Source organism: Solenopsis invicta, chromosome 13, assembly GCF_016802725.1.
Source record: "Solenopsis invicta isolate M01_SB chromosome 13, UNIL_Sinv_3.0, whole genome shotgun sequence".
NCBI lineage: Eukaryota > Metazoa > Arthropoda > Insecta > Hymenoptera > Formicidae > Solenopsis > Solenopsis invicta.
The window spans coordinates 15,063,617-15,083,251 of NC_052676.1; the positions used below are offsets into that span (position 1 = coordinate 15,063,617).

At 51.7% G+C, this 19,635-nt stretch overlaps 1 protein-coding gene across 1 annotated transcript; it reads left to right on the top strand.

The window, feature by feature from the left end:
- Window positions 1-1,690: 1,690 nt before the first annotated feature.
- LOC120359358 lies at window positions 1,691-6,977 on the top strand (the record flags this gene model as incomplete). The annotated part of the gene is given in 6 exon segments (XM_039456502.1): window positions 1,691-2,042; window positions 2,146-3,041; window positions 3,124-3,489; window positions 3,549-3,890; window positions 6,512-6,657; window positions 6,659-6,977. Coding segments are annotated over 6 exon segments (2,421 nt in total), but the record flags the coding sequence as incomplete, so codon positions are not given.
- Window positions 6,978-19,635: the final 12,658 nt, after the last annotated feature.

The window sequence follows — 19,635 nt, forward strand, 5'->3', positions numbered from 1 at the left end:
ACGACGTACCTGTTATTCCCGAATTCCTTCTCGATTACGTACGGCCCTTTGTATTTGGCCTTCAGTTTACTATTCTCACCGGGTTTTGTCCTATCGTCGCGGATTAGGACGTATTTGCCAACACGATATATCGAGGGCTTGCGTGACCTACTGTCTCGGTACATCTTGTTGTAGTTTCTAAGTTTCTCCGTTGCTTTAAGCTGCGAATTCATGCAGCGATAAATCGCTGGCGACTTGGAAGAAGTGGGGGAAAAGTAACGCCAGCGTCAAGTATCTGTCGCTTTTCTCCTAGTACATATTCATGTGGCGACAAATCGCTAGCGACTAAAAGTACAATAAATATAAAAAAAAGTATTAAAAAAGTATAAAATAAAATAAGTATTATTTTTATTAAAAATAATACTTATTAATCTGTAATTATTAATTAATAATTTACTGAGTTGATTGCAAAAGGCGCAATAGGCGTTTAGTGTCCCCTCTCGATGTGACCCACCTCATCGTGGTGAGAGGGTGAACTCCATCCCCGAATGTCTTCGGGGATGGGGGCCAAGAGGTCACGAGAAGGGCATATGCCTTCAAACTGAAGACAAATGCCCTGCCCAAGGCGCCTCCGGGCGCGGCGGGCACGAGGAGAAGAGGGGCTGGCAATCCCTGTGTCTGGGGACGGTGCCGTTTTCACGGCTCGCGTTCTAGCACGGGGAGAACCAGTCCCTCCGGGAAGGACGGGCCGGCGGTTTTTGGCGCTGCCAATTCCGTCGGGCTGGGCCGTCTCCGGGCCGCCTGGAATTACTCCAGGGCAGGGTCGGAGCGGCGGTGGTGTCCCGGCGCGTGCATCGTGGGAAACTCTCCCCGATGCATCGAACCGGGGCGGCCCTCGGGCCGCTCGGACTTTTCCGAGGCAGGGCCGAGGGCGCGTGCAGACAACGGCGAGGGGCTACTGTGAAGGGACTTGTCCCGGAACGGAACTCCTCGCCGCCCCCCCAAATCGGACGAGACGGGCCGCTGGGACCCCGGCTTACCGGACCCAGCGGGCTGGGCCGTCTCCGGACCGCCCGGAATTACTCCGGGGTCAGGGTCGGAGCGGTGGAGGACGGTCCAGCGCGTTCCTCGTGGGATACCTCCCCGAGGCTACGGGCTGGACTGGCCCCAGGGCCGCTCGGAAGTATTCCGAGGCGGGGCCTGGGGCGGTGTTGGCTGGCCCGGCATTCCGCGACGGCGTCCCTTCCGAAGCGGGTGCCGGGCCGGAGTCTTGTCCCCCCAGGGGATTGTTTTCACCCTGGGAGGACGTGCTGGTCACCACGGCGGTTAGGGTGCGGAAGGGGCGTCGCTTCCGTGGCCCGACCCGTCCGTGGGGCCCCCCGGGTGGCTCCACCCGTGACGGTGCCCCCGCTGTCGGAGGCGGGGGACTCCTGAAAGCCCATACGGGGCGAGCCCTTGATGGCTCCTCTGTATGTGGTGAGTAGGGGGCTGGAGGCCCGTGCCCCGGATGTAACATCCCCGGGGCCTGTGCCATAGGCCGACCCCCCTGGAGTACCGGGGGCACCCGTACCGGTCACGTTTCGGCGGGGTGGGAGATACGCCGGTCGGTCCAGCCGTCACGGGGCGTGGGATAAACCAAATAATGAATCCTACAAAAAATGTAAGCGATGGAAAGAGCGATGTGCCCTCCGGCACTCGTTCAGGAGAAGGGATGGGGAGGACAAAATCTTTGTCCTCTCCACATATAAGCGCCGACCTCGAGGACGTCTCACCCGCTGAGGGGAGAGACGCCTCGGCTTACAGGAAGGGGCCGAGCGCAGGAACCGGGGGACTCGAGCTCTTCAGCTCGAGCGACCCCCTGGTTTCTCTGCACGACATAGGCCGAGACCCAAAGGTCGGAAAGGCCTTGCCCACCCTTGGGGATTTCCTCCCCACTAAGGTGGACAAACCCGCCGGTGCCGCGAGTACGAGGCCTGGCCCTGCCTCGAGCAAAGTGCCAAAGCCCCAGAAGAGTAGGCCAGGCACGAGCTCGTCGGCCAAAGGAGATACACCTGAACCTTCTGGTTCGGAGCACGAGAGGGACGTCTCCCTGCCGCCCCCTCCCGAGCACCGCCCCAACAGCGACCGGGGCCGAAATGGATGTCGATTCGGATGCGGGGTCCATAGGGCTAGGGAAAAAGAGGGCAGCTACCTTTTACCTGTCCTCTTCTTCTGAAGACAACAAAGGCCCAACCAAAAAGGGACGCGGGAGGCCGGCCAAAGACCCCTCCCACGAAGGGCAATTCACTGCTGAGGCCCTTAAGAGAAAGGCCGAGGCAGAGAAGGCCAAACAAGTTAGGAGGGATCACAGGGCTATCCTCAATCCAGACGTGAGGACCACCTCTGAGCGCGCTACGAGGGCGCAGAACGAAGCCCTCGAGCGAGCTGAGGAGCTGGAAGCACAGCCCCTGGCGGCTATCATGTCCAATGGCTTGGGCATAATAGCCAAGTCCGTGGAGCGGTCCGGTAACCTTCAAGGCACCGTCAGGAGGGACCTTTGGGCCGCGTACACGGAACTAACGGCTGGCCTGACCGCCATCGTGGCCCGGCAGGGCGAAAGCGACGAGGCCCGGCTTCGTAGGGAAGAGAGCGCGGCATTATCCAAAGCCAGGGCCAAATGGGCCAAAGAAAGGGCAAAACTGGAGGCTAAGCTCGGCCTATTGAGAGCCCGGGTCGAGCGGCTCCAGAGCCCTTTCCCAGCCCAAACCGGGGAAACCACAGATGTGGAGGTCCAGACGGACCTCGACGAGGAGATCTCATGGACCCTGGAGGGGCCACCCTCCCACATGACAGGCCCAACTGTGGACCTGGGCATGCGAGTGGAGGGGCCCCCCGCCTCGGAGCCCCCTCAATCGATGAGCGGTGCGACCATGCGACCCAAAACAGGGCCGATGGTCGTCTCCGTGGAGACTTTAAAAGAGCCCCTGGTCATAACGGCCAGGGACTTTAAAAAGCCCTACTACCGTCCGCCGCTGCAGGGGATCAGCAAACAGCTGAACCCCCTGTCAAAAGCGGCTGACCGGGTAGCGGCCCCCGCTTCCCGCTCCTCCTTCCTTGCACTTCCCCCCCCCCTCCAGTTCCCTGGAGACAACGGGATGGGCCAAGGTCGGGGAGGGCGGGAGAAAGGAGAAGAAGAGGGCAAAAGCCCTGACCGAGGACGGCCTCAAGGAGGCTCTTTCCAGAGTCCTCCCGGCCGTCCTTGCCGAGATGGGGCTCCTCCCCGCCCCTAGGGTGGCAGAGAGGCCCAGGGCGCCCCCGACTGCGGGCAAGACTGCCAGGCAGTCCGGGGTCGCCCCCCAGAAGGGAGCGGGCAACGCGGTAGCAACGGCCGCGAGGCCCGCTCCGACGCAGAAGGAGGCCACCCCGTCCATACTAGAGTTATGGACGGAGGTGGTATCCAAAAAGTCGAAGAGGAAGGCCGCCAAAGCCGTCGAGGAGGCGGCAAAGACGGCACCAACGACGAAGAGGCCGGCTAGAATCCTCCCAGTCGCGTCCCAAAAAACCCCCCCCAACAATCTTCTTCCTCGAAGAAGAGGAAGAAAAGGGGCGGGCGTGGAGGAGGTCAGGGGGGACCAGGGGTACAAACCCAGGGCGGTGCTGGCTCCCCGGGTCCGGCCAGGTCCACCAAAATAAGGCCGCCGACAACGGCGGCTGTTACGGTGACCTGCGCGGACCCAGCAGCATACGCGCAGGTCCTCAGGACCGCGAGGGAGAGGGTGGATCTCTCCTCCCTCGGGATTGAGGACCTGCGCCCCCGCAGGGCTGTAACTGGCGCCCTAATTCTCGAAGTCAGGGGTGCCGACAACAGTGCCAAGGCCGACGCCCTGGCCGAGGGGATTAGGGCAGCCCTCGGAGAAACCGACGAGATCAAGGTAGCCCGACCGTGCAAGACGGTCGAGCTACGCATAAACGGCCTGGACGACTCGGTCACCTCGAGTGAGGTGGCCGAGACCTTGGGAGCCATAGGAGGATGCTCCCCCCACGACGTCAAGGTGGGGGAGATCCGAATGGCTCCCAACGGGCTAGGCACTTGCTGGGTGCGAATCCCAGCTAAGGCTGGCAAGGCAGCTTTGGCCGCCCCCCGCGTCAGGGTGGGCTGGTCGAGCTGCCGAGTGGCGCTGCTTCCCCCCCGGGGGCTGCAGTGCCACAAGTGCCTGGCCCAAGGCCACGTCCAGGCCAAATGCAGCAGTCGGATCGACAGAACCGGCTGCTGCTATAGGTGTTACTTCCCCCCTAGACTCAATGGGGGGGAGTACGAGGCGGCCCTAGATGTCATGGAGAGCGAGATTATAGCTCGCTCTCCTAGGCCGGTTGTCGTGGGGGGGGACCTCAACGCCCACGCCGTGGCTTGGGGCTCCCCTCGCACAGACCTTAGGGGCCGCCTCGCCCTGGAGTTTGCGGCGGGGTTCGGCCTGGTCCTGTTGAACAGGGGCCGGGTCAGCACCTTCGTGGGGGCAAGGGGGGAGTCCATCGTTGACGTGACGTGGGCTTCCCCCAACGCCCTTAACAGGGTGAAGGGATGGAGAGTGGAGACGGGCTCCCTGGGGGAATTGTCTGACCACAGACTGATCTCCATGGAGCTCGTCTCCCCCCCCGCGGAGGTGCGCGAGTTACGCCGCCGCGAACGTGATGGACGTCGATGGGTCCTGAGTAAGCTCGACCCAGAAGCCCTCGAGGTCAGCCTCCTGGCATCTACCTGGCCGGGAGGAGAGGCTGACCTCGGAGCTGAGGAGGAGGCGGAGCGCTTATGTGAGATAATGTCGCGCGCATGCGACGCCTCCATGCCCCGCAGCCGACCAATGGCGCGCCGCGCCGCCTATTGGTGGTCCGCGGAGCTCGCGGAACTCAGGCGAGCCACCGTGGCCGCTAGGCGGGCGCACACGCGCGCCAGGCGGCGGGGCATGGAGGAAGCGTTGATCAATGCCGCGGCGGTCCTCAGGGATGCCAGAAAGGCCCTGAGGATCGCCGTGGCTCGGGCTAAGGCCGCGACCTGGGAGGAAATGATCTCCGAGCTGGATCGCGACCCGTGGGGCAGGCCTTATCGTATTGTGATGAAAAGGCTTCGCCCATGGGCGCCTCCAGTCTCGGAGACGCTGGACCCCCAGTTGCTCCAAAGTGTGGTGAACACACTGTTCCCCACCCGGGGGAGGGACATCCCGAAAAAATCCGGCCCTCCCCCAGGATGGTCGGAGGAACTGGAAGTGTCCAGGCACGAAATGGTCGCGGCCTTCGCCCGTATCAGAGGCAAGAAGGCGAAGGCGCCCGGGCCGGATGGCATTCACGCCAAGATCTGGGCCCGGGCGTCGCCCATCGTAGGGGAGGTACTTCGTGCCATATACACGAAGTGCCTCCGAGAAGGTACCTTCCCCAGGAGGTGGAAGAGGGCCCGGCTTGTCCTCCTTAAAAAGGAGGGCAGGCCCGCGGAGAGTTCCTCCGCGTACAGGCCCCTCTGTATGCTGGATGATGCGGGCAAGATTTTTGAGCGAATAATCGCTAACCGCATTATCCGGCATATGGCTCGGAATGGTCCTGAGCTGTCCCCCGAACAATACGGGTTCCGAGAGGCGCGATCGACAATTGACGCAATACGTCAAGTCCGGTCCCTCTCGGAGTCCCTGACGGGGGACGGGATGGTGGCGTTGGCGATATCCTTGGATATCGCCAACGCATTCAATAGTCTCCCATGGGGCGAGGTGGTGGCGGCGCTGAGTGAGCATTTTTGCTTGCCGCCCTACCTCGTCGCCATCGTTCGGGACTATTTCCGAGAGAGGGAGCTGGAGTTCCGCGATAAAGACGGACTCCAGCAGCGGAGGGACGTGTCCTGTGGCGTTCCGCAGGGGTCCGTGTTGGGCCCCCTGCTATGGAACGCCGCGTATGACAAAGTGCTCCGCACGGCCCTCCCACCCCGCTGCTATGTCATAGGCTACGCCGACGACACGTTCATAGTAGCGGGGGGACCTCCTGGGGAAGAGCAGTCGCGAGTGGCGACTGGGCTGTGGCCTGTGTCGTCGGTGCCATTAAAGGCCTGGGCCTGAGGGTGGCCCCGGAGAAGACAGAGGCCATCTTCTTTCATGATGGCTCCTCCGGGGTACCGCCCCAGGCCTTCGTCCTGGTGGACAACACCCGTGTTCAGGTAGGTGCAACCCTGAAGTATCTTGGGTTGCACCTGGACGGTCGCTGGGCCTTCGCTGGTCACTTTGACCAGCTGGACCAGCGGTTGGGCAGGAGGGTGGATGCCCTCAACGGGTTGATGCCCAACCTCCGGGGTCCGAGGGTAGGTGCTAGACGCGCGTATGCCCTCGCGGTCATGTCCGGGGCTCTGTATGGAGCCAGGGCAAAAGCCATCCGCCTCGAGGGGGTAGTTACCCCCAGGGCCGCTGCGTTGCTACGGGAGAGGGCCCGTCGGCGGGTGATGAGGGCATGGAAGAGGAGCCTCATCGACAACCCGCCGGCGGCCGGATCTCGGATCTTGGAGGCCGTCCTACCACACCTGGACGAGTGGGTGGGCCGCCCGTTTGGCGGCCTGTCCTACAGGACGACACAGGTGCTCATCGGGCATGGCTGCTTCGGTGAGTACCTGTGCAGGATAAGGAAGGAACCGACGACACGGTGCCATCACTGTGGCGCCGCCCGGGACTCAGCACACGTTGGAAGAGTGTCCAGCGTGGGAAGGGCTGCGCGGAGTCCTGAGGGCCGAAGTGGGAGATGACCTCTCCCTGCCGGCCATCATTGGTCAGATGGTCGGCAGGGAGAGTGCCTGGAAAGCGGTCTCCTCCTTCTGCGAGCAAGTAATGCTGCAGAAGGAGGAGGCCGAGAAGGTGAGAGAGAGGCGGCCGGGGGGACGAATGCCTCCTGGCAGCGCCAACAGTGGCAGGGGCGGCAGGGACGAGAGCCATGACCCAACTTGGCTCCCGCCCCGGCCGCCCAGGCGAAGAAGAACTGCCCCCCGTCCTCCGGGCCCTAGTGGCCCTGCTGTACGGAGGCGGAGGGGCAGAAGAGCCGTGGCGGTCGCCCCCACCCTCCCCACCATCGTGGAGGAGAGGGACGATGGCGACCGCCGCGGAAATGTCGAAAGGGAGCGACCCTCCTCCCCTGCGGCTGCCGGCCCGGCTTTCGGAACGCGCAGCCGCGGGAGGAGGGCCCCCCGTGCTGCCATTGAGCCCGGCGAGGCGGATCTGACCTAACGGTCCGGGGGGGCGATCGCGCGTCACAACGTGCCATCGCTCCCCCGCAAGCGCCTCGCCGGGGTGAGGGGGGAGAGAGGAGGCAATCCTCCCCCCCTCACGTGGGTGAAAACGCCCGCCGCGCCTGACAGGTCAGGGGCGAAGGGGCCCGGGATGTCCGGCCGGGGGGCCGGACTCCCGGGCTTTACCCTCCCGTAAACATTCCAAGGGGAAGAGGCGGGGGAGGGCTGGTGTCCCTCTCCCCCGACCTGAGACCGGCTTGGTCTCACGGCCCTGCCGGGGGAACCCTCATCAGGGTGCCTCCGGCGTGCTGAGTCGGCCTCGACCGACTCGGTCCGGGGGGGCTCCGGAAGTATGCTGCACGCGTTCCTGGAGCCCCCCCAGTCAAGGACCAGGGCAGGACACCCGGAGAGGTTTTAGTGGGTATGTCCCCGTCGACACGTTAGTCGGCAGGGAAGAGCCCCACATAACCACCAGGCCTCCCCCGGGGCCTGGGGTATGCGGTAACGCATTTCCTCTCTGTAAACAAAAAAAAAAAAAGGCGTTTAGTGTCAATAGGCGCAATCAACTCAGTAAATTATTAGTTAATAATTACAGAGTAATAAGTATTATTTTTAATAGAAATTGAAGAGTGAAGAAAAATAAAAGTGACAATACGTTCAAATAAGATGTATTCTGCTGAATGCGCAAATATTTTGGGAACAGCAGTAGCAAGAGCAATTAAAAAGAGACGATTAGTGATTACAACTGCTATAATGTTGGAATTGCAAAAAACACAAGAGAAACGGCATTACAAAAAGAAACAGTATTGGGTAGCTCCATATTTAAAAGACCGTCAAGATCATAGCTTTTTTTACGTATCCGTTCCTAAACTGGTATTTGAAGATTCCATACTGCTCACGATTGTGTCAACTTGTCGCTGAAGTTCAACCAAGTTGAACTTCTGACGATTTGTCGACGGATTCCAACGGATTCGGCACAAGTATGTGTAGAAGGGGAAAATCGAGGTAGAAGGGGAAAGTCGCCAGCGATTTATCGCTGCATGAATTCGCGCCTTTATGGGCAGTTTCGTGTGCTCTGTTCTTTTCGCTTTCGAGATCGGAGTCAATTGACGCCCAGTGCCTGGTGAACTGCGCCAAGGGGTAATCAGAATGATTACGCTAATCATAACCGAATACAATTTTAGATGGGGTGGTTTCGATTCCCGCGTGAAATATGTTGTTAACGAGGTATTGGAGGACCGGCAGTTTGTCGCTCCATTGGTTGGGTTCATCTAACAAGGAAACACAGGGAAGTGTTCGCCTCAGATTAAAACGAGTTTTTAATATGTTGTAGTACAGATAAAAATAAGGGACACGTATTTTTTTATACGTGCCCATACGCACTTTAAGGGGGTGAAACACCCTTTTGAAGAAAATCGGTTTTTTTCTTTCGAAGCGTATGCCGTCGAAACTATAAGAGATAGAAAAAAATGTTTTAAATAAAAGTTGAATGGCTTGAAGAGTAATTTATAACAGCGGAAATAAAATTAAAAAAAAATTTTTTTTAATACTTTTCCCCACCAGTTACCTATTTTTTTTCAAAATTTTTATTTTTTTTATAAGCAAAATGAAGCTTATTTTATTACGAATTCAACGGTATATGATAAAGTTACGATACAACATTCCCATTTTCCAAAAATAATTTTTTCTCTCTATACGCACGGTACGCGCACCCGTCCGCGCGTTCGTGCGCTACGGAAGTGACTCCCTCCGATTTCGACGTGCTTTTAATATGTTGTACAGATTAAAATAAGGGACACGTATTTTTTACACGTGTCCTAATACACTTTTAAGGGTGAAACACCCCTTTGAAGAAAATCGGGTTTTTTCTTTCGAAGCGTGTATCGTCGAAACTATAAGAGATAAAGAAAAATATTTTCAATGAAAGTTGAATGCATGTTTGTCGCATAAGATGACAAAAACATTTCGAGGACAGTCTGTGTCTAATATGAAAACGCAGACATTGAGAAAAACATTTACTACAAAATAAAACGACACTACACTAAAGAATAACAACAATTACGGTGTTGTAAGACATTAATTTCTTGTTTAGAAAATAATATGTAATTAATATAAGTTAAACATTTATTTACTGGTCTACATGATTCGACTAGAATAGTCGTTTTCTTCAACATTTTACAGATAAGGAGACTTGGATTACAAAAAATTATTACTCACACATTCCATATCTTTACTATCTAACGCCAGCTCATCAAATAACAATAAGAGAACTAACATAAAACTAATTAAAAAATTAGTTAAAAATTTCATCTTTTATACTGTATTTATACAATTCAATTAAAGTGTTTATTAAATTCCATTAGTGTAAAAATATGCATAACCACGCTACTGGTGCATGCACTTTGGGTCATTTCCTTACATACGTAATTCTTGAATCTATACATGTCAATACTGCCGAGACGTAAACATTCTATTTCAAGATAGGAATTATAGAGCGCTAACGCGGGCGCTCTGGTGAGTTCGTCCTTTAAGGACTCGAACGACTCAATGCACGAACTGTCGAGTTTGAGCGCAACGTTCTTCTTGAGAAGGTCATACAGTGGTCTTGCTTTTAACGAGAAGTCCTGTATGAATTTTCGAAAATAACTGACTAATCCCAGAAACCGTTGCAATTCGTGCACGTTTCCCGGTATTTTGAACAAACGTATCGCATCTGTGTGTCTTGGACTCAGAGTGATTCCGTCTTGCGAGACGATGTACCCTAGGAATTCTATATTTTTTTTCAAAAACTGACACTTTCTTAAATTCAATTCAAACGTTATGTTTTCAATCTGATCATTATCTCTTTAAGGATTTTCAGATTTTCCCTCACCGATTCGGTGGCGACAAGGATATTGTCCATATAGACGACAATTCTACCCCCCCCCGAACGAGCGGGTCGAGAATCTATAGGATTCTCCTCTGAAATTCGGCCGAGGTTTCCGAGTACCCAAACGGCAGATAGTTATATTCGAATTGCCCATCTGGCGTTGCAAAAGCGAAATACTGTGTATGGTCAGTGTGAACTCTGATTTGGTGAAAGCCGTCTTTCAGGTCTAGTAAGGTGAATACTGTTTTGCCGCATAAACGCGATAAACAATCCTCTATGAGGGGAAAGGGGTATTTCTGTTTCGCAGCTCGGCTATTTAGTCGTCTCAGGTCGACACACAGCCTGAATTTCCCGGTTTTTCTTTTGACCGGAATCACTCTCGCGCAATAAGACGACCTGCTCTGTTTCATTATACCTCACGCCAATAAATCGTCTATTATCTTTCTAATTTCCAGCCGCTCGACGTGCGCAAAGCGGAGCGGCGCGTACGCGTACACCAAATTATCTTTAAGGGAAACTTTTACGCAGTAGTCGTCAACTATCGGCTTGACTGTGGTATTTTCGACATCGACGATTATTTGGATCAATTGTTGTTTCGCCTCGGCATCGTAATCTATTTCAACGTTGTGGATCGCTTGCTCGTTGGTCTCTGACACGGCTTCGCATTCCATTGGCTCGAACAAATTTACCGAATTCGCAATCTTCGACAACATATAACTTTACAGCGAATTTCCTGTCTCCGAGCTTCTGCAGCTTTAGATTAACTGGGGCTACCCCCAGCACCCTGAGGATTTCGTTCAATATACTTTTTAATTTTTTGGTCGGGGACAGCAAACTCGTCTGATACGGTTCGACGTACTCTTTGTACTTAGAGTATTTTATAATTGACACCGGGCTCCCGGTATCGATTAATGCCTCGATATTACAAGTTTGGTCGCAAAGGTTACTCAACTTTACGCATGCTGCTGACAGTTTCAGTTGCGCTTCCTCCCCGATCACTGCCGCTATTACTGCTTCTTCCTCTTCGTCATCTGTTGGCTGCTCCACGGCGGCGGCGGCCACCGCGGTAGCCTTCGGTCGGCTGGGCTGGACTCAGCTCTTCGCCTTGAGCACCAGGCAGTCGAATAGACGGTGATCTTGCTTCTTGCAGTAGAAGCAAGATCACGGCAGCTTCCGGCATTCCTTGTGGGTGTGCCTTTTCTTGGAGCAATTGCGGCATGCATTATTCTTGGGTTTTTGCGTGCCTCCGGCTGCGGGCGGACGTCTCTCCGGCTCCATTGCATCCTCCGCGACGCACCTCATTTTTTTTTAGAAATTGCGCCATGCAGTCGGCCAGCGTAAGGGCGTACGCCCTCACAGCGCTGTGCGTAATACCCCCTAGTAGGAGGTGGATTTTTTCCTTCACTGAGAGCTCCAGACGGCTCATCATCGCCATTTTGACTATGGTATACTCGTCGAATGACTCTCTCGAGTGATTCCACTTCCTTGCCTCCACCTTGCGCAACGCACAGTAGGTGAGGTCGTCTGGCTCAAACATGGTTGAGAGCTCCTATTTGGGGACACTCCACGACTCTATGCCTTCCCCGTCGAGGAAGTCGTACCACTGCTTGCCCAATTTTACTAGTTTACTCGACGCGGCCAGCAGGGTCATACCGTCGGTGGCTGCGTGGATCTCGGTGACTCGATCCATGCGCCGGATCCAGACGGTCACGTTGTCTTCTTTCGATCTCGCGAACTCCGGGATCTGCGTGGCCAGCCACTGAGGCGGGTTGGTCATTGGCAGTTTATCTGTCCTTCCTGTATTGGAGCGGCGCGGGCTATCGGTCGAGGAGCTCGTTGACGCTCCTTCCCGGTCGTTTGCCGGGGGGCGATTCTCCGTGACCGGCTCGATTGCCCTACGCGTAGCTTCCACGCTTCGCTGCAGGCGGGTCGTAACGTCCGCCATAAACTGCTGTTGTTGGCGCAGCATTTGTTGTTGGCGCAGCATTTGTTTTTGGCGCAGCATCTTGTTGCGTCTGCCTCATTTGCGCCATGAGTTGCAAAAGCCCGTCCAAGGACAGTCGCTCCGTGGCGGCCGACTCTCCCGGATTCTCGGCCCTGTCGCCTGCCCCGACACTCGGAGGAGGCAGGCGGTTCCTTTCTCTGTACGAGAGGATTGCTTCAATTAAGGCCGCACGATCCGGAGTGAACGGCAGTCCGCAGGCTATCGCCTCTTTTTGCAGCGTTTCTAGCGCCGCATTTTCTAGCTCCTCGCAATCCATTCTTATTCTCTTGCGGTGGACTCCGCCGCTCTTCCTCCGACTCGGGATCGCGCGCACACCCGCACTCTCGATTCTCCGGCTCGACGTATTCCGGCTTCACGCGTCGCGCCACGCCCGATATCACGCGGCCGGCGCGTGTCGACACGACGAAATTCGCGCGCGCTCGCTCACCGTCGTAACGGTCTTCCGCGGGCCACGCCTTTACGACTCGACGAAACTGTTCAAACTTCCGCGTCAACGAGGAATAGCTCGTTGCCTTTGCGGACGGCACGAAATGTTCAATCAACCCGACTCTCTCTCTCTCTCTCTCTCTCTCTCTCTCTCTCTCTCTACCGGCGCTGGGAGTAATCTCCCTGGGCGTTATCCCACTTCTGACAAACTGTAAGATAACTCGTTCGAGAAAGTTACTCTTTTTCTGGAATGGCGTGACTCCGCCTTTTAACCTAGCTCCGTCCTTCCTGACCTCTCGATTCGTGCACGCTACGTGCTCTATGGCGCCGCTCGGAGCGCCTAATGACTACTAGGATTTGATTTAGGAAGGCGGGTAGGTTTGCACTGACTCGACACTGTGTTTGATAGATAACGGTACGACTTTATTAACTGTTACGTACAAGAGATCGGATCGGGTTAAGACTACGATTACGGCTTAGTTCGACGGACTCTCGCGCTCCGATGTTAGTCGGGCGCCGGCTCGATAGAGAGTGTGTTGCTCCGCTCCGGTTACATTCCTTCTTTTCCGGAAACGGAGACTCGCACCTGCGCGGTGCTCCAGAGAGAGCGATCGCTTTTCTCCAAATCGCATGTGGTCGGTGCTCCGATTTTCCGAACGACTTCTGCCACTGCTAAGTGGTGCCCTCTCGTTCGCTCAGGGCCGCCTCCTTACACCTAATTGGGTAAGTTCTTTTTAGCTGAACTTCTTGCAAGATTTATTTTAGTCTCCTTTCTCAATTGTGAAAAAAAGAAAAAATGAATTGTACATGAAATTTAATTGCAGAGAACAGACCTATATAAAACTCACTAAGGGTGCGTTCCACTTATTGCCCGCATCGCTCACCCACATCGACCGCGGATTTCCTGTTCCACTAAATTGCAAACGTCGCAAGCGTTAACTGTAGTGGAACGGACTGTGGACGATCTAGTAAATATGGATACCGCCGTCGTGATTAATATGTTGCATCGAAGAAATAATTATTCTTCTGAAAATTCATCAAGTTTTGATGAAGATTGGGACATGTTAAGAGAAAAAAGAAAGTCGAAGCTTCGTCCGCAAATTATAAATTACATTGACGTTGTTGGCTGTTATATGGATTATGAATTTAAAAGTCATTTTATGTTAGTGATCATTTATTAAAGTTGCATTTTATTTGCATAATTATTTTAAAAAATGAGTTATTGAAATTGCTTGTTATTTGTAGAACGTCAAAGGCTACATTCAAATACCTCCTTGAAGTTATTCATGAAGATTTAATTAGGAAAGTGAAAGGCTGTCCTACAATTCCTGCGCACCAGCAATTAATGATAGCCTTTTGGAAAATGGCTACTATGGATTCATACAGGTAATGATCTAGTACAAATTCAAGATTTGAATGCATTGAATAAAATTTATTTATTCTGATACTTTATTCAGGATTAATTTATGGAATAGCCGTCAGTCTGTTAGGACCAATTTACTAACAAGAAGTAAGAAGTAAGAACTTCATTATAACCAAGCACAACATGTGCGTTCAGACAAGAAGCCGGAAGAAGAACAAGAGTATGCATGAGCATAAACTATAAACTAAACTCGAGAGGGTCCGACGCGGCGTACGCATGTACTATAGTCATAGACCAAAAGAGAAAAGAAATACATAGATTCGCAGATAACATTAAAAGAAACATTAACAGAATGATAAACTAAAAGAAGTATTTGTAACACTCCCACTTTTTTTTTGTTTATCTACCGGCTTGCCTTTGAATATATTGTGACGTGGCAGTTTTAGCTGCCTCGCCACTCCACCTTCCGCCTAAGCGTCGCGCAAGGAGGCGCGTAAGACCGGGTCGGGCACTCATCGAGAGAGCGAAATCTCCGGCGGGACTGCGGCGCGTATTGGTTTTATTTATTTATTCGCGGCTCATTTCATGTATCCGCGGGCACCTCGACAAACGTCGCCTAAGGACCAGCCGCAGCGAGGAGGATGGGCCGCCGCAGGACAAGGAGAAGGCGATCGTCCAGGGCCGGCGCACGGAAAACCGACGGCGGAGAGAAGGACGAGACTCGACGTGGTGACAGCGATGCGCCACGCAAAAGAGGCTCGCAATTGGCGCAGCCGAGGGACAGGCCAGGGCGGACGAACGGCCAGGAGTAGGGCCGTCGAATGCCGGCTGTCCGCCGAGAATGGTAGCGGCGAAGAATCGTCGCGGGGAAATTCTGTTGCGATCGTCCGCAGGGACGACGAGAACAACGAGGATGTCGGATGCCGACGGGGACCGCACGACACCTGCGGAGACCCGACACTGCGCTGCCGTGACGTCACGGCTAGATAAGGGCGGCCGCTGATAGGCCGCGCCGCTAGGCGCAAGGATATCGCGCACCCTGTAGGAGGGGTAGCGCTCATCGATCGCGCATCGAGCGCGATCCTCTCGGCTTTTGCGTGCGACCCGGCGAACTGAGCGTGTGTGGAAACGAGCGAGCGAGTGCGAGATATCGGTCAGCTATCGGCCTGTCCGCTATCGGAAGGAGTGCCCGGCCTTGGCGAGCGAGTTGAGGACGCCCGAGGACCCGAAGGAGGACCGTGCGGAAGTCGAGGTGACCCTCTACCCTTCGTGTAAAGCCACGAGCTGTCGGTGTCGACCGGCTCGCGTTCTGAGGTGGAGCCATTAGGTTCGTGTGCGAGTGCGTCCGCCGCGTGGCGATTGAACGCACCTTGCTTCTTGGTGTTTGGTCGGCTCTCCACCTCAAGCGTGAGACCTTGTAGAGGCACCCAGCTGTCGGCTGCCGCGTGTACGTTGGCTGTCCCGCCGTAGAAGCACGCGGACGACCGGCTTCCCGGGAAGCCGCAAAGCCCTCGCGCACGTGCGCGAGTCGTGTTACGGCCGTGATCACACGACCGTCCACGTTATCGGTGCGTTGTCGTGTCGCGCGTCTTCACGAGAATTGTGCATTGTGACCGCGACGACGGCATTGCCGTCACCGGGTATCTTGGATCGCATTGCGTTTGTATTAATTGCTGTCCGTTAGCGAACGTTCGCCGAGTATGTTCTCGCCGCGCTGTTCCGAGCGCGCGTGATTGGCGGTCTCGTTCCGCCCGGGACCAACCGCCGTTGTTCGCGCCGCTAGCGTAAGCATTGTAGTATTTAAGAAAATTTTCGCGTTCCGCTTATTCGTTCCGTCAGCTCTCTTTATCTTTTCCGTTCTTTGCTTGCTTCGACTGACAATTTCTTCGTGTTTGGCTCTACTCTGTCTCTGTCATATGCTACAATACATGTTATTTCTGTCTGTTATATCGGCCTGATCTTGCTTGATTTCTCGCCTACCCGTCTCCTCCAGTAAGAGAGCCGCTTCGTCCCTGTCTCCGCTACCCCGCCCCTCTACCGGTTAGAGGAGCTAGCTGGCCGCGTGCGAGCGACGATTTCGTGTTTCGTTCTGAGAAGCTATCGCGTGGTGTGCATCCGCGTCTAGCTTTAAATAGTGTACCCGGCGACGCGACCGGTATAATCGCGTCTGGCGCCCAAATTCGCGATTGGTGGTATCTATTGGTTATATCGTCGCTCACGCGTGTCTCGCGCGTAATTCCAGTGTTTGATCGCGTATTCCGCCGCTGCTCTCCGGCGTGGGATAAAAATACGTGACAATATATAGTGTTGTGCCCGTTTAGCCGAGCTTGAGAAGCTGGCCGAAGAAAGATCTATCGATCAGACAAAAGAAGCGCGGCCAACTTTTGTTCTGTTCTGGACGCGTAGCTGTCAAGCGACATTTGGATAATTCCGCTTCCAGTAAATTCTATATAATTACTTAATTAAAGTCAGTGTTCTTTTGTACAAAAGAGAGAGTGTAGTTATTTTGTGCTGTGTGCTCGCGCGAGTGTTTTTGTGTGCTCGTCTCGTCGAGCATATGTATATATTAATATACAACAATATGTATATATTAATTATTACATATGCTAAGGAACTTAAGGTTATTCAAAAATTTTTCTTTAAATAACTATTTAGTAAGAAAATCAGCCAATTGCTGTTCTGACCTGACATATATTGGTTCAATTATATTTTTTTCAATACACCCACGTGTGTAATGATACTTAATATCAATATGTTTTGTTAATTTATGAAAATCAATATTTTTTGTTAATTTTATCGCACTCTGATTATCTATATATAGCTGTGTAGGTGACAATGCCTCTCCTGTTAGGTTTTTAAGTAAAGTACGCAGCCACACGGTTTCTTGTGCTGCCTCGGAAGCAGCAATGTATTCCGCCTCCTCCGTGGTAGAACGGGCGACACATTTCTGCTGCCTTGAGGACCATGTGATTGGGCCACCTGCTAGAGCACTGATGTACCCGGATATTGACCTGCGAGTATCCTCATTGTTTGCAAAATCTGCATCAGAATACATTCTAAGAATATCTAAATTTCCACTATACGTTATTCCTAATTCCTTGGTTCCATGAAGGTAACACAAAATTCATTTTGCCGCTTGCCAATGTTTCATTCCCGGATTATTTAAGAAACGACTAGTTTGACTTACTGCAAACATTATGTCAGGTCGTGTGACAATTGCAACAAATAATAAACTACCTACTAACTCGCGGTATGGTATTTTCTTCATTTCCTCCTTTTCGTACTCAGCAGTAGGACACTCGTTAATACTCAGTGTTACATGCGCTTCTGCTGGCGTCGCGACTGATTTACATTCATTCATATAAAATTTTTCTAACAATCTCATTATATAATTACTTTGACAAATAGTTGTAGTTCTCGTTTTCCTATCTCTTCTAATTTCCATACCAACAAAACAGTCTGGATTACATCGCGTAATTTTAAACTCGGAATCAAATGCCATTAATATATGATATATTATTATTTCTGCTTTTCTGCATAGAACAAGCCCATCATCAACATAAAGTGCAAGAAATACTATTTCTTTCTCGATTTTTGATCGAAAAACACATTTATCAGCTTCTAATTGACTAAAATTAAAAAACTTTAAAAATCTAGTAAATTTAATATTCCAACAACGTGGCGATTGTTTGAGTCCGTATAGACTTTTGTGTAGTTTGCAAAATAGATTAGGATTTTTGTTAAAACCTTCTGGTTGTTTCATAAAAATTTCTTCAGTCAATTCTCCATGCAAAAAAGCAGTTTTTACATCAAATTGTATGTCCATGTCATATATTGTAGCTAACGCTAATAATACTCGAATGGAATCGTATCTTATTACAGGTGAAAATGTATCATGGAAATCTATACCTTTCTCTTGTAGAAAACCTCTCGCACACAACCGTGCCTTATATCTTTCAATAGAACCATCAAATCTACGCTTGATTTTATATACCCACTTGCAGTCTATTACTTTTTGCCTGTCGCTAACGAAACCAGAGACCAGATCCCGTTGGCTGCAAGAGAGTCCATTTCCTCCTTCATCGCCTGGTGTCAATAATCAGCTTCGCTGCTATTCATCGCTTCATTATACGATCTTGGTTCTTCCGTCACTATGGCTGCACATGCCAATTGACAGCATGCATTGTATCGATCTGGTGGTTGAATCATGTCACGGTTACGTAATTGCCTCGACTGGTCCACCTTCATGTCTGCGGTTCTATCTTCGTGTTTGTCTGCCTTGTCTGGATTATCATGAGAATTTTTGTCATCTTCCTTTTCAGGATTAACATCTGTTTCATTTACAGGTTTTTCATCTTCTATATTCTGGATTGAGAAAGTTGCCTGTTTGCGTTGTTCTAACTGTGGATTATTGCTTCTTTTTTCATTAAAAATGACGTCTCTGGTTATTGTTATTCATAGAGTTCTGCGATCCATTACTCTGTAGTTCGAGCTGTCATCATCATAGCCCACTAGTGTCATTTTTTTTTGACTTGCTTTCGAACTTCGATCTAAATTGTTTTGGAACATGAATATAACATTCAGAACCGAACTTTCTAAGATGTTTCAAAGCGATTTTCTTTCCTGTCCATAACTCGTAAGATATCTGTTTATCTAATTCACGAGAACGTCTGTTCAACAGGTAAATACTTGTATTCACTGCCTCGGTCCACAAACCTGGCTGAAGATTGGCTGCAAGTAGCATACTACGAGCTCTCTCTACTATTGTTCGATTTTCACGTTCAATTCTTCCGTTCTGTTCTGCTGTGTATGAGGCACTATATTTGTGAACAATTCCCTGTTTCTTGCAGTGTTGTTTGAAATGTTCGTTATCGAATTCTAGACCTCTGTCACTTCTGATCCCTTTTAGTGAATTACCAGTATGTTTTTCTATGAGTTTTTGTATTTCACAAAATTTTGAGAAGGCATCACTTTTATGAATCTTGCAATCCGATAGGAAGTACAGTCATCCTTGAACAAAATAAAATAGTAAGCTCCGCTTATTGAAGGATGCGTCATTTTGCCACATAAATCCATATGAATAAATTCTCCAGGCTTTGAGGCTCTTTGTTCTACATTTGTTTTGAAAGATAAACGATGTAGCTTTGCATATTGACACGTTTCACAAAACAATCCTTCAGTAGTCTTAATTTGTACGCCTGGAAGTAGTCCATCGTCGGCCAATTTCTTCATAGTCTGAAAATTTGAATGGCCGAGCCTTTCATGCCATAACATTATAGAGTTTGTAACATACGCATTTACTTCTAGTTTACTCATTGTTTTAAACAACATTTTATAACATTGATTTGATTGCTTAACACCTACAGCTACTAATCTATTACTGTAGATTTCCATTCTATTTTTAAGAAAAATAACTTTTAAATTCTTATTTGTAGCAGCGCCTATAGAAAATAAATTTTTCCTTAACTTCGGTACATATAAGACGTTTTCAATTGTTCGTGGCTCCCACTCGCCGTTGACCAATGCCAAAACGTCAATGGATCCATAATTTTCTACCTTAATGTGAGTGTTATCTCCTATTTGAACTGAAGCAACATCTCCATCGTTGTTTTCTTGAAAAATGATGAACCAGTTTCTTCGAAAAGACATAGTTTTGATGCAGCACTATCTCCTAGCCAGTCTTCTTCGTTGATGACTGCAGTTACATTCTTTTGCTCGACAACGAGTGCTTGATGCTTTTGCTTCTTATTATCATTGAATAATTTCTG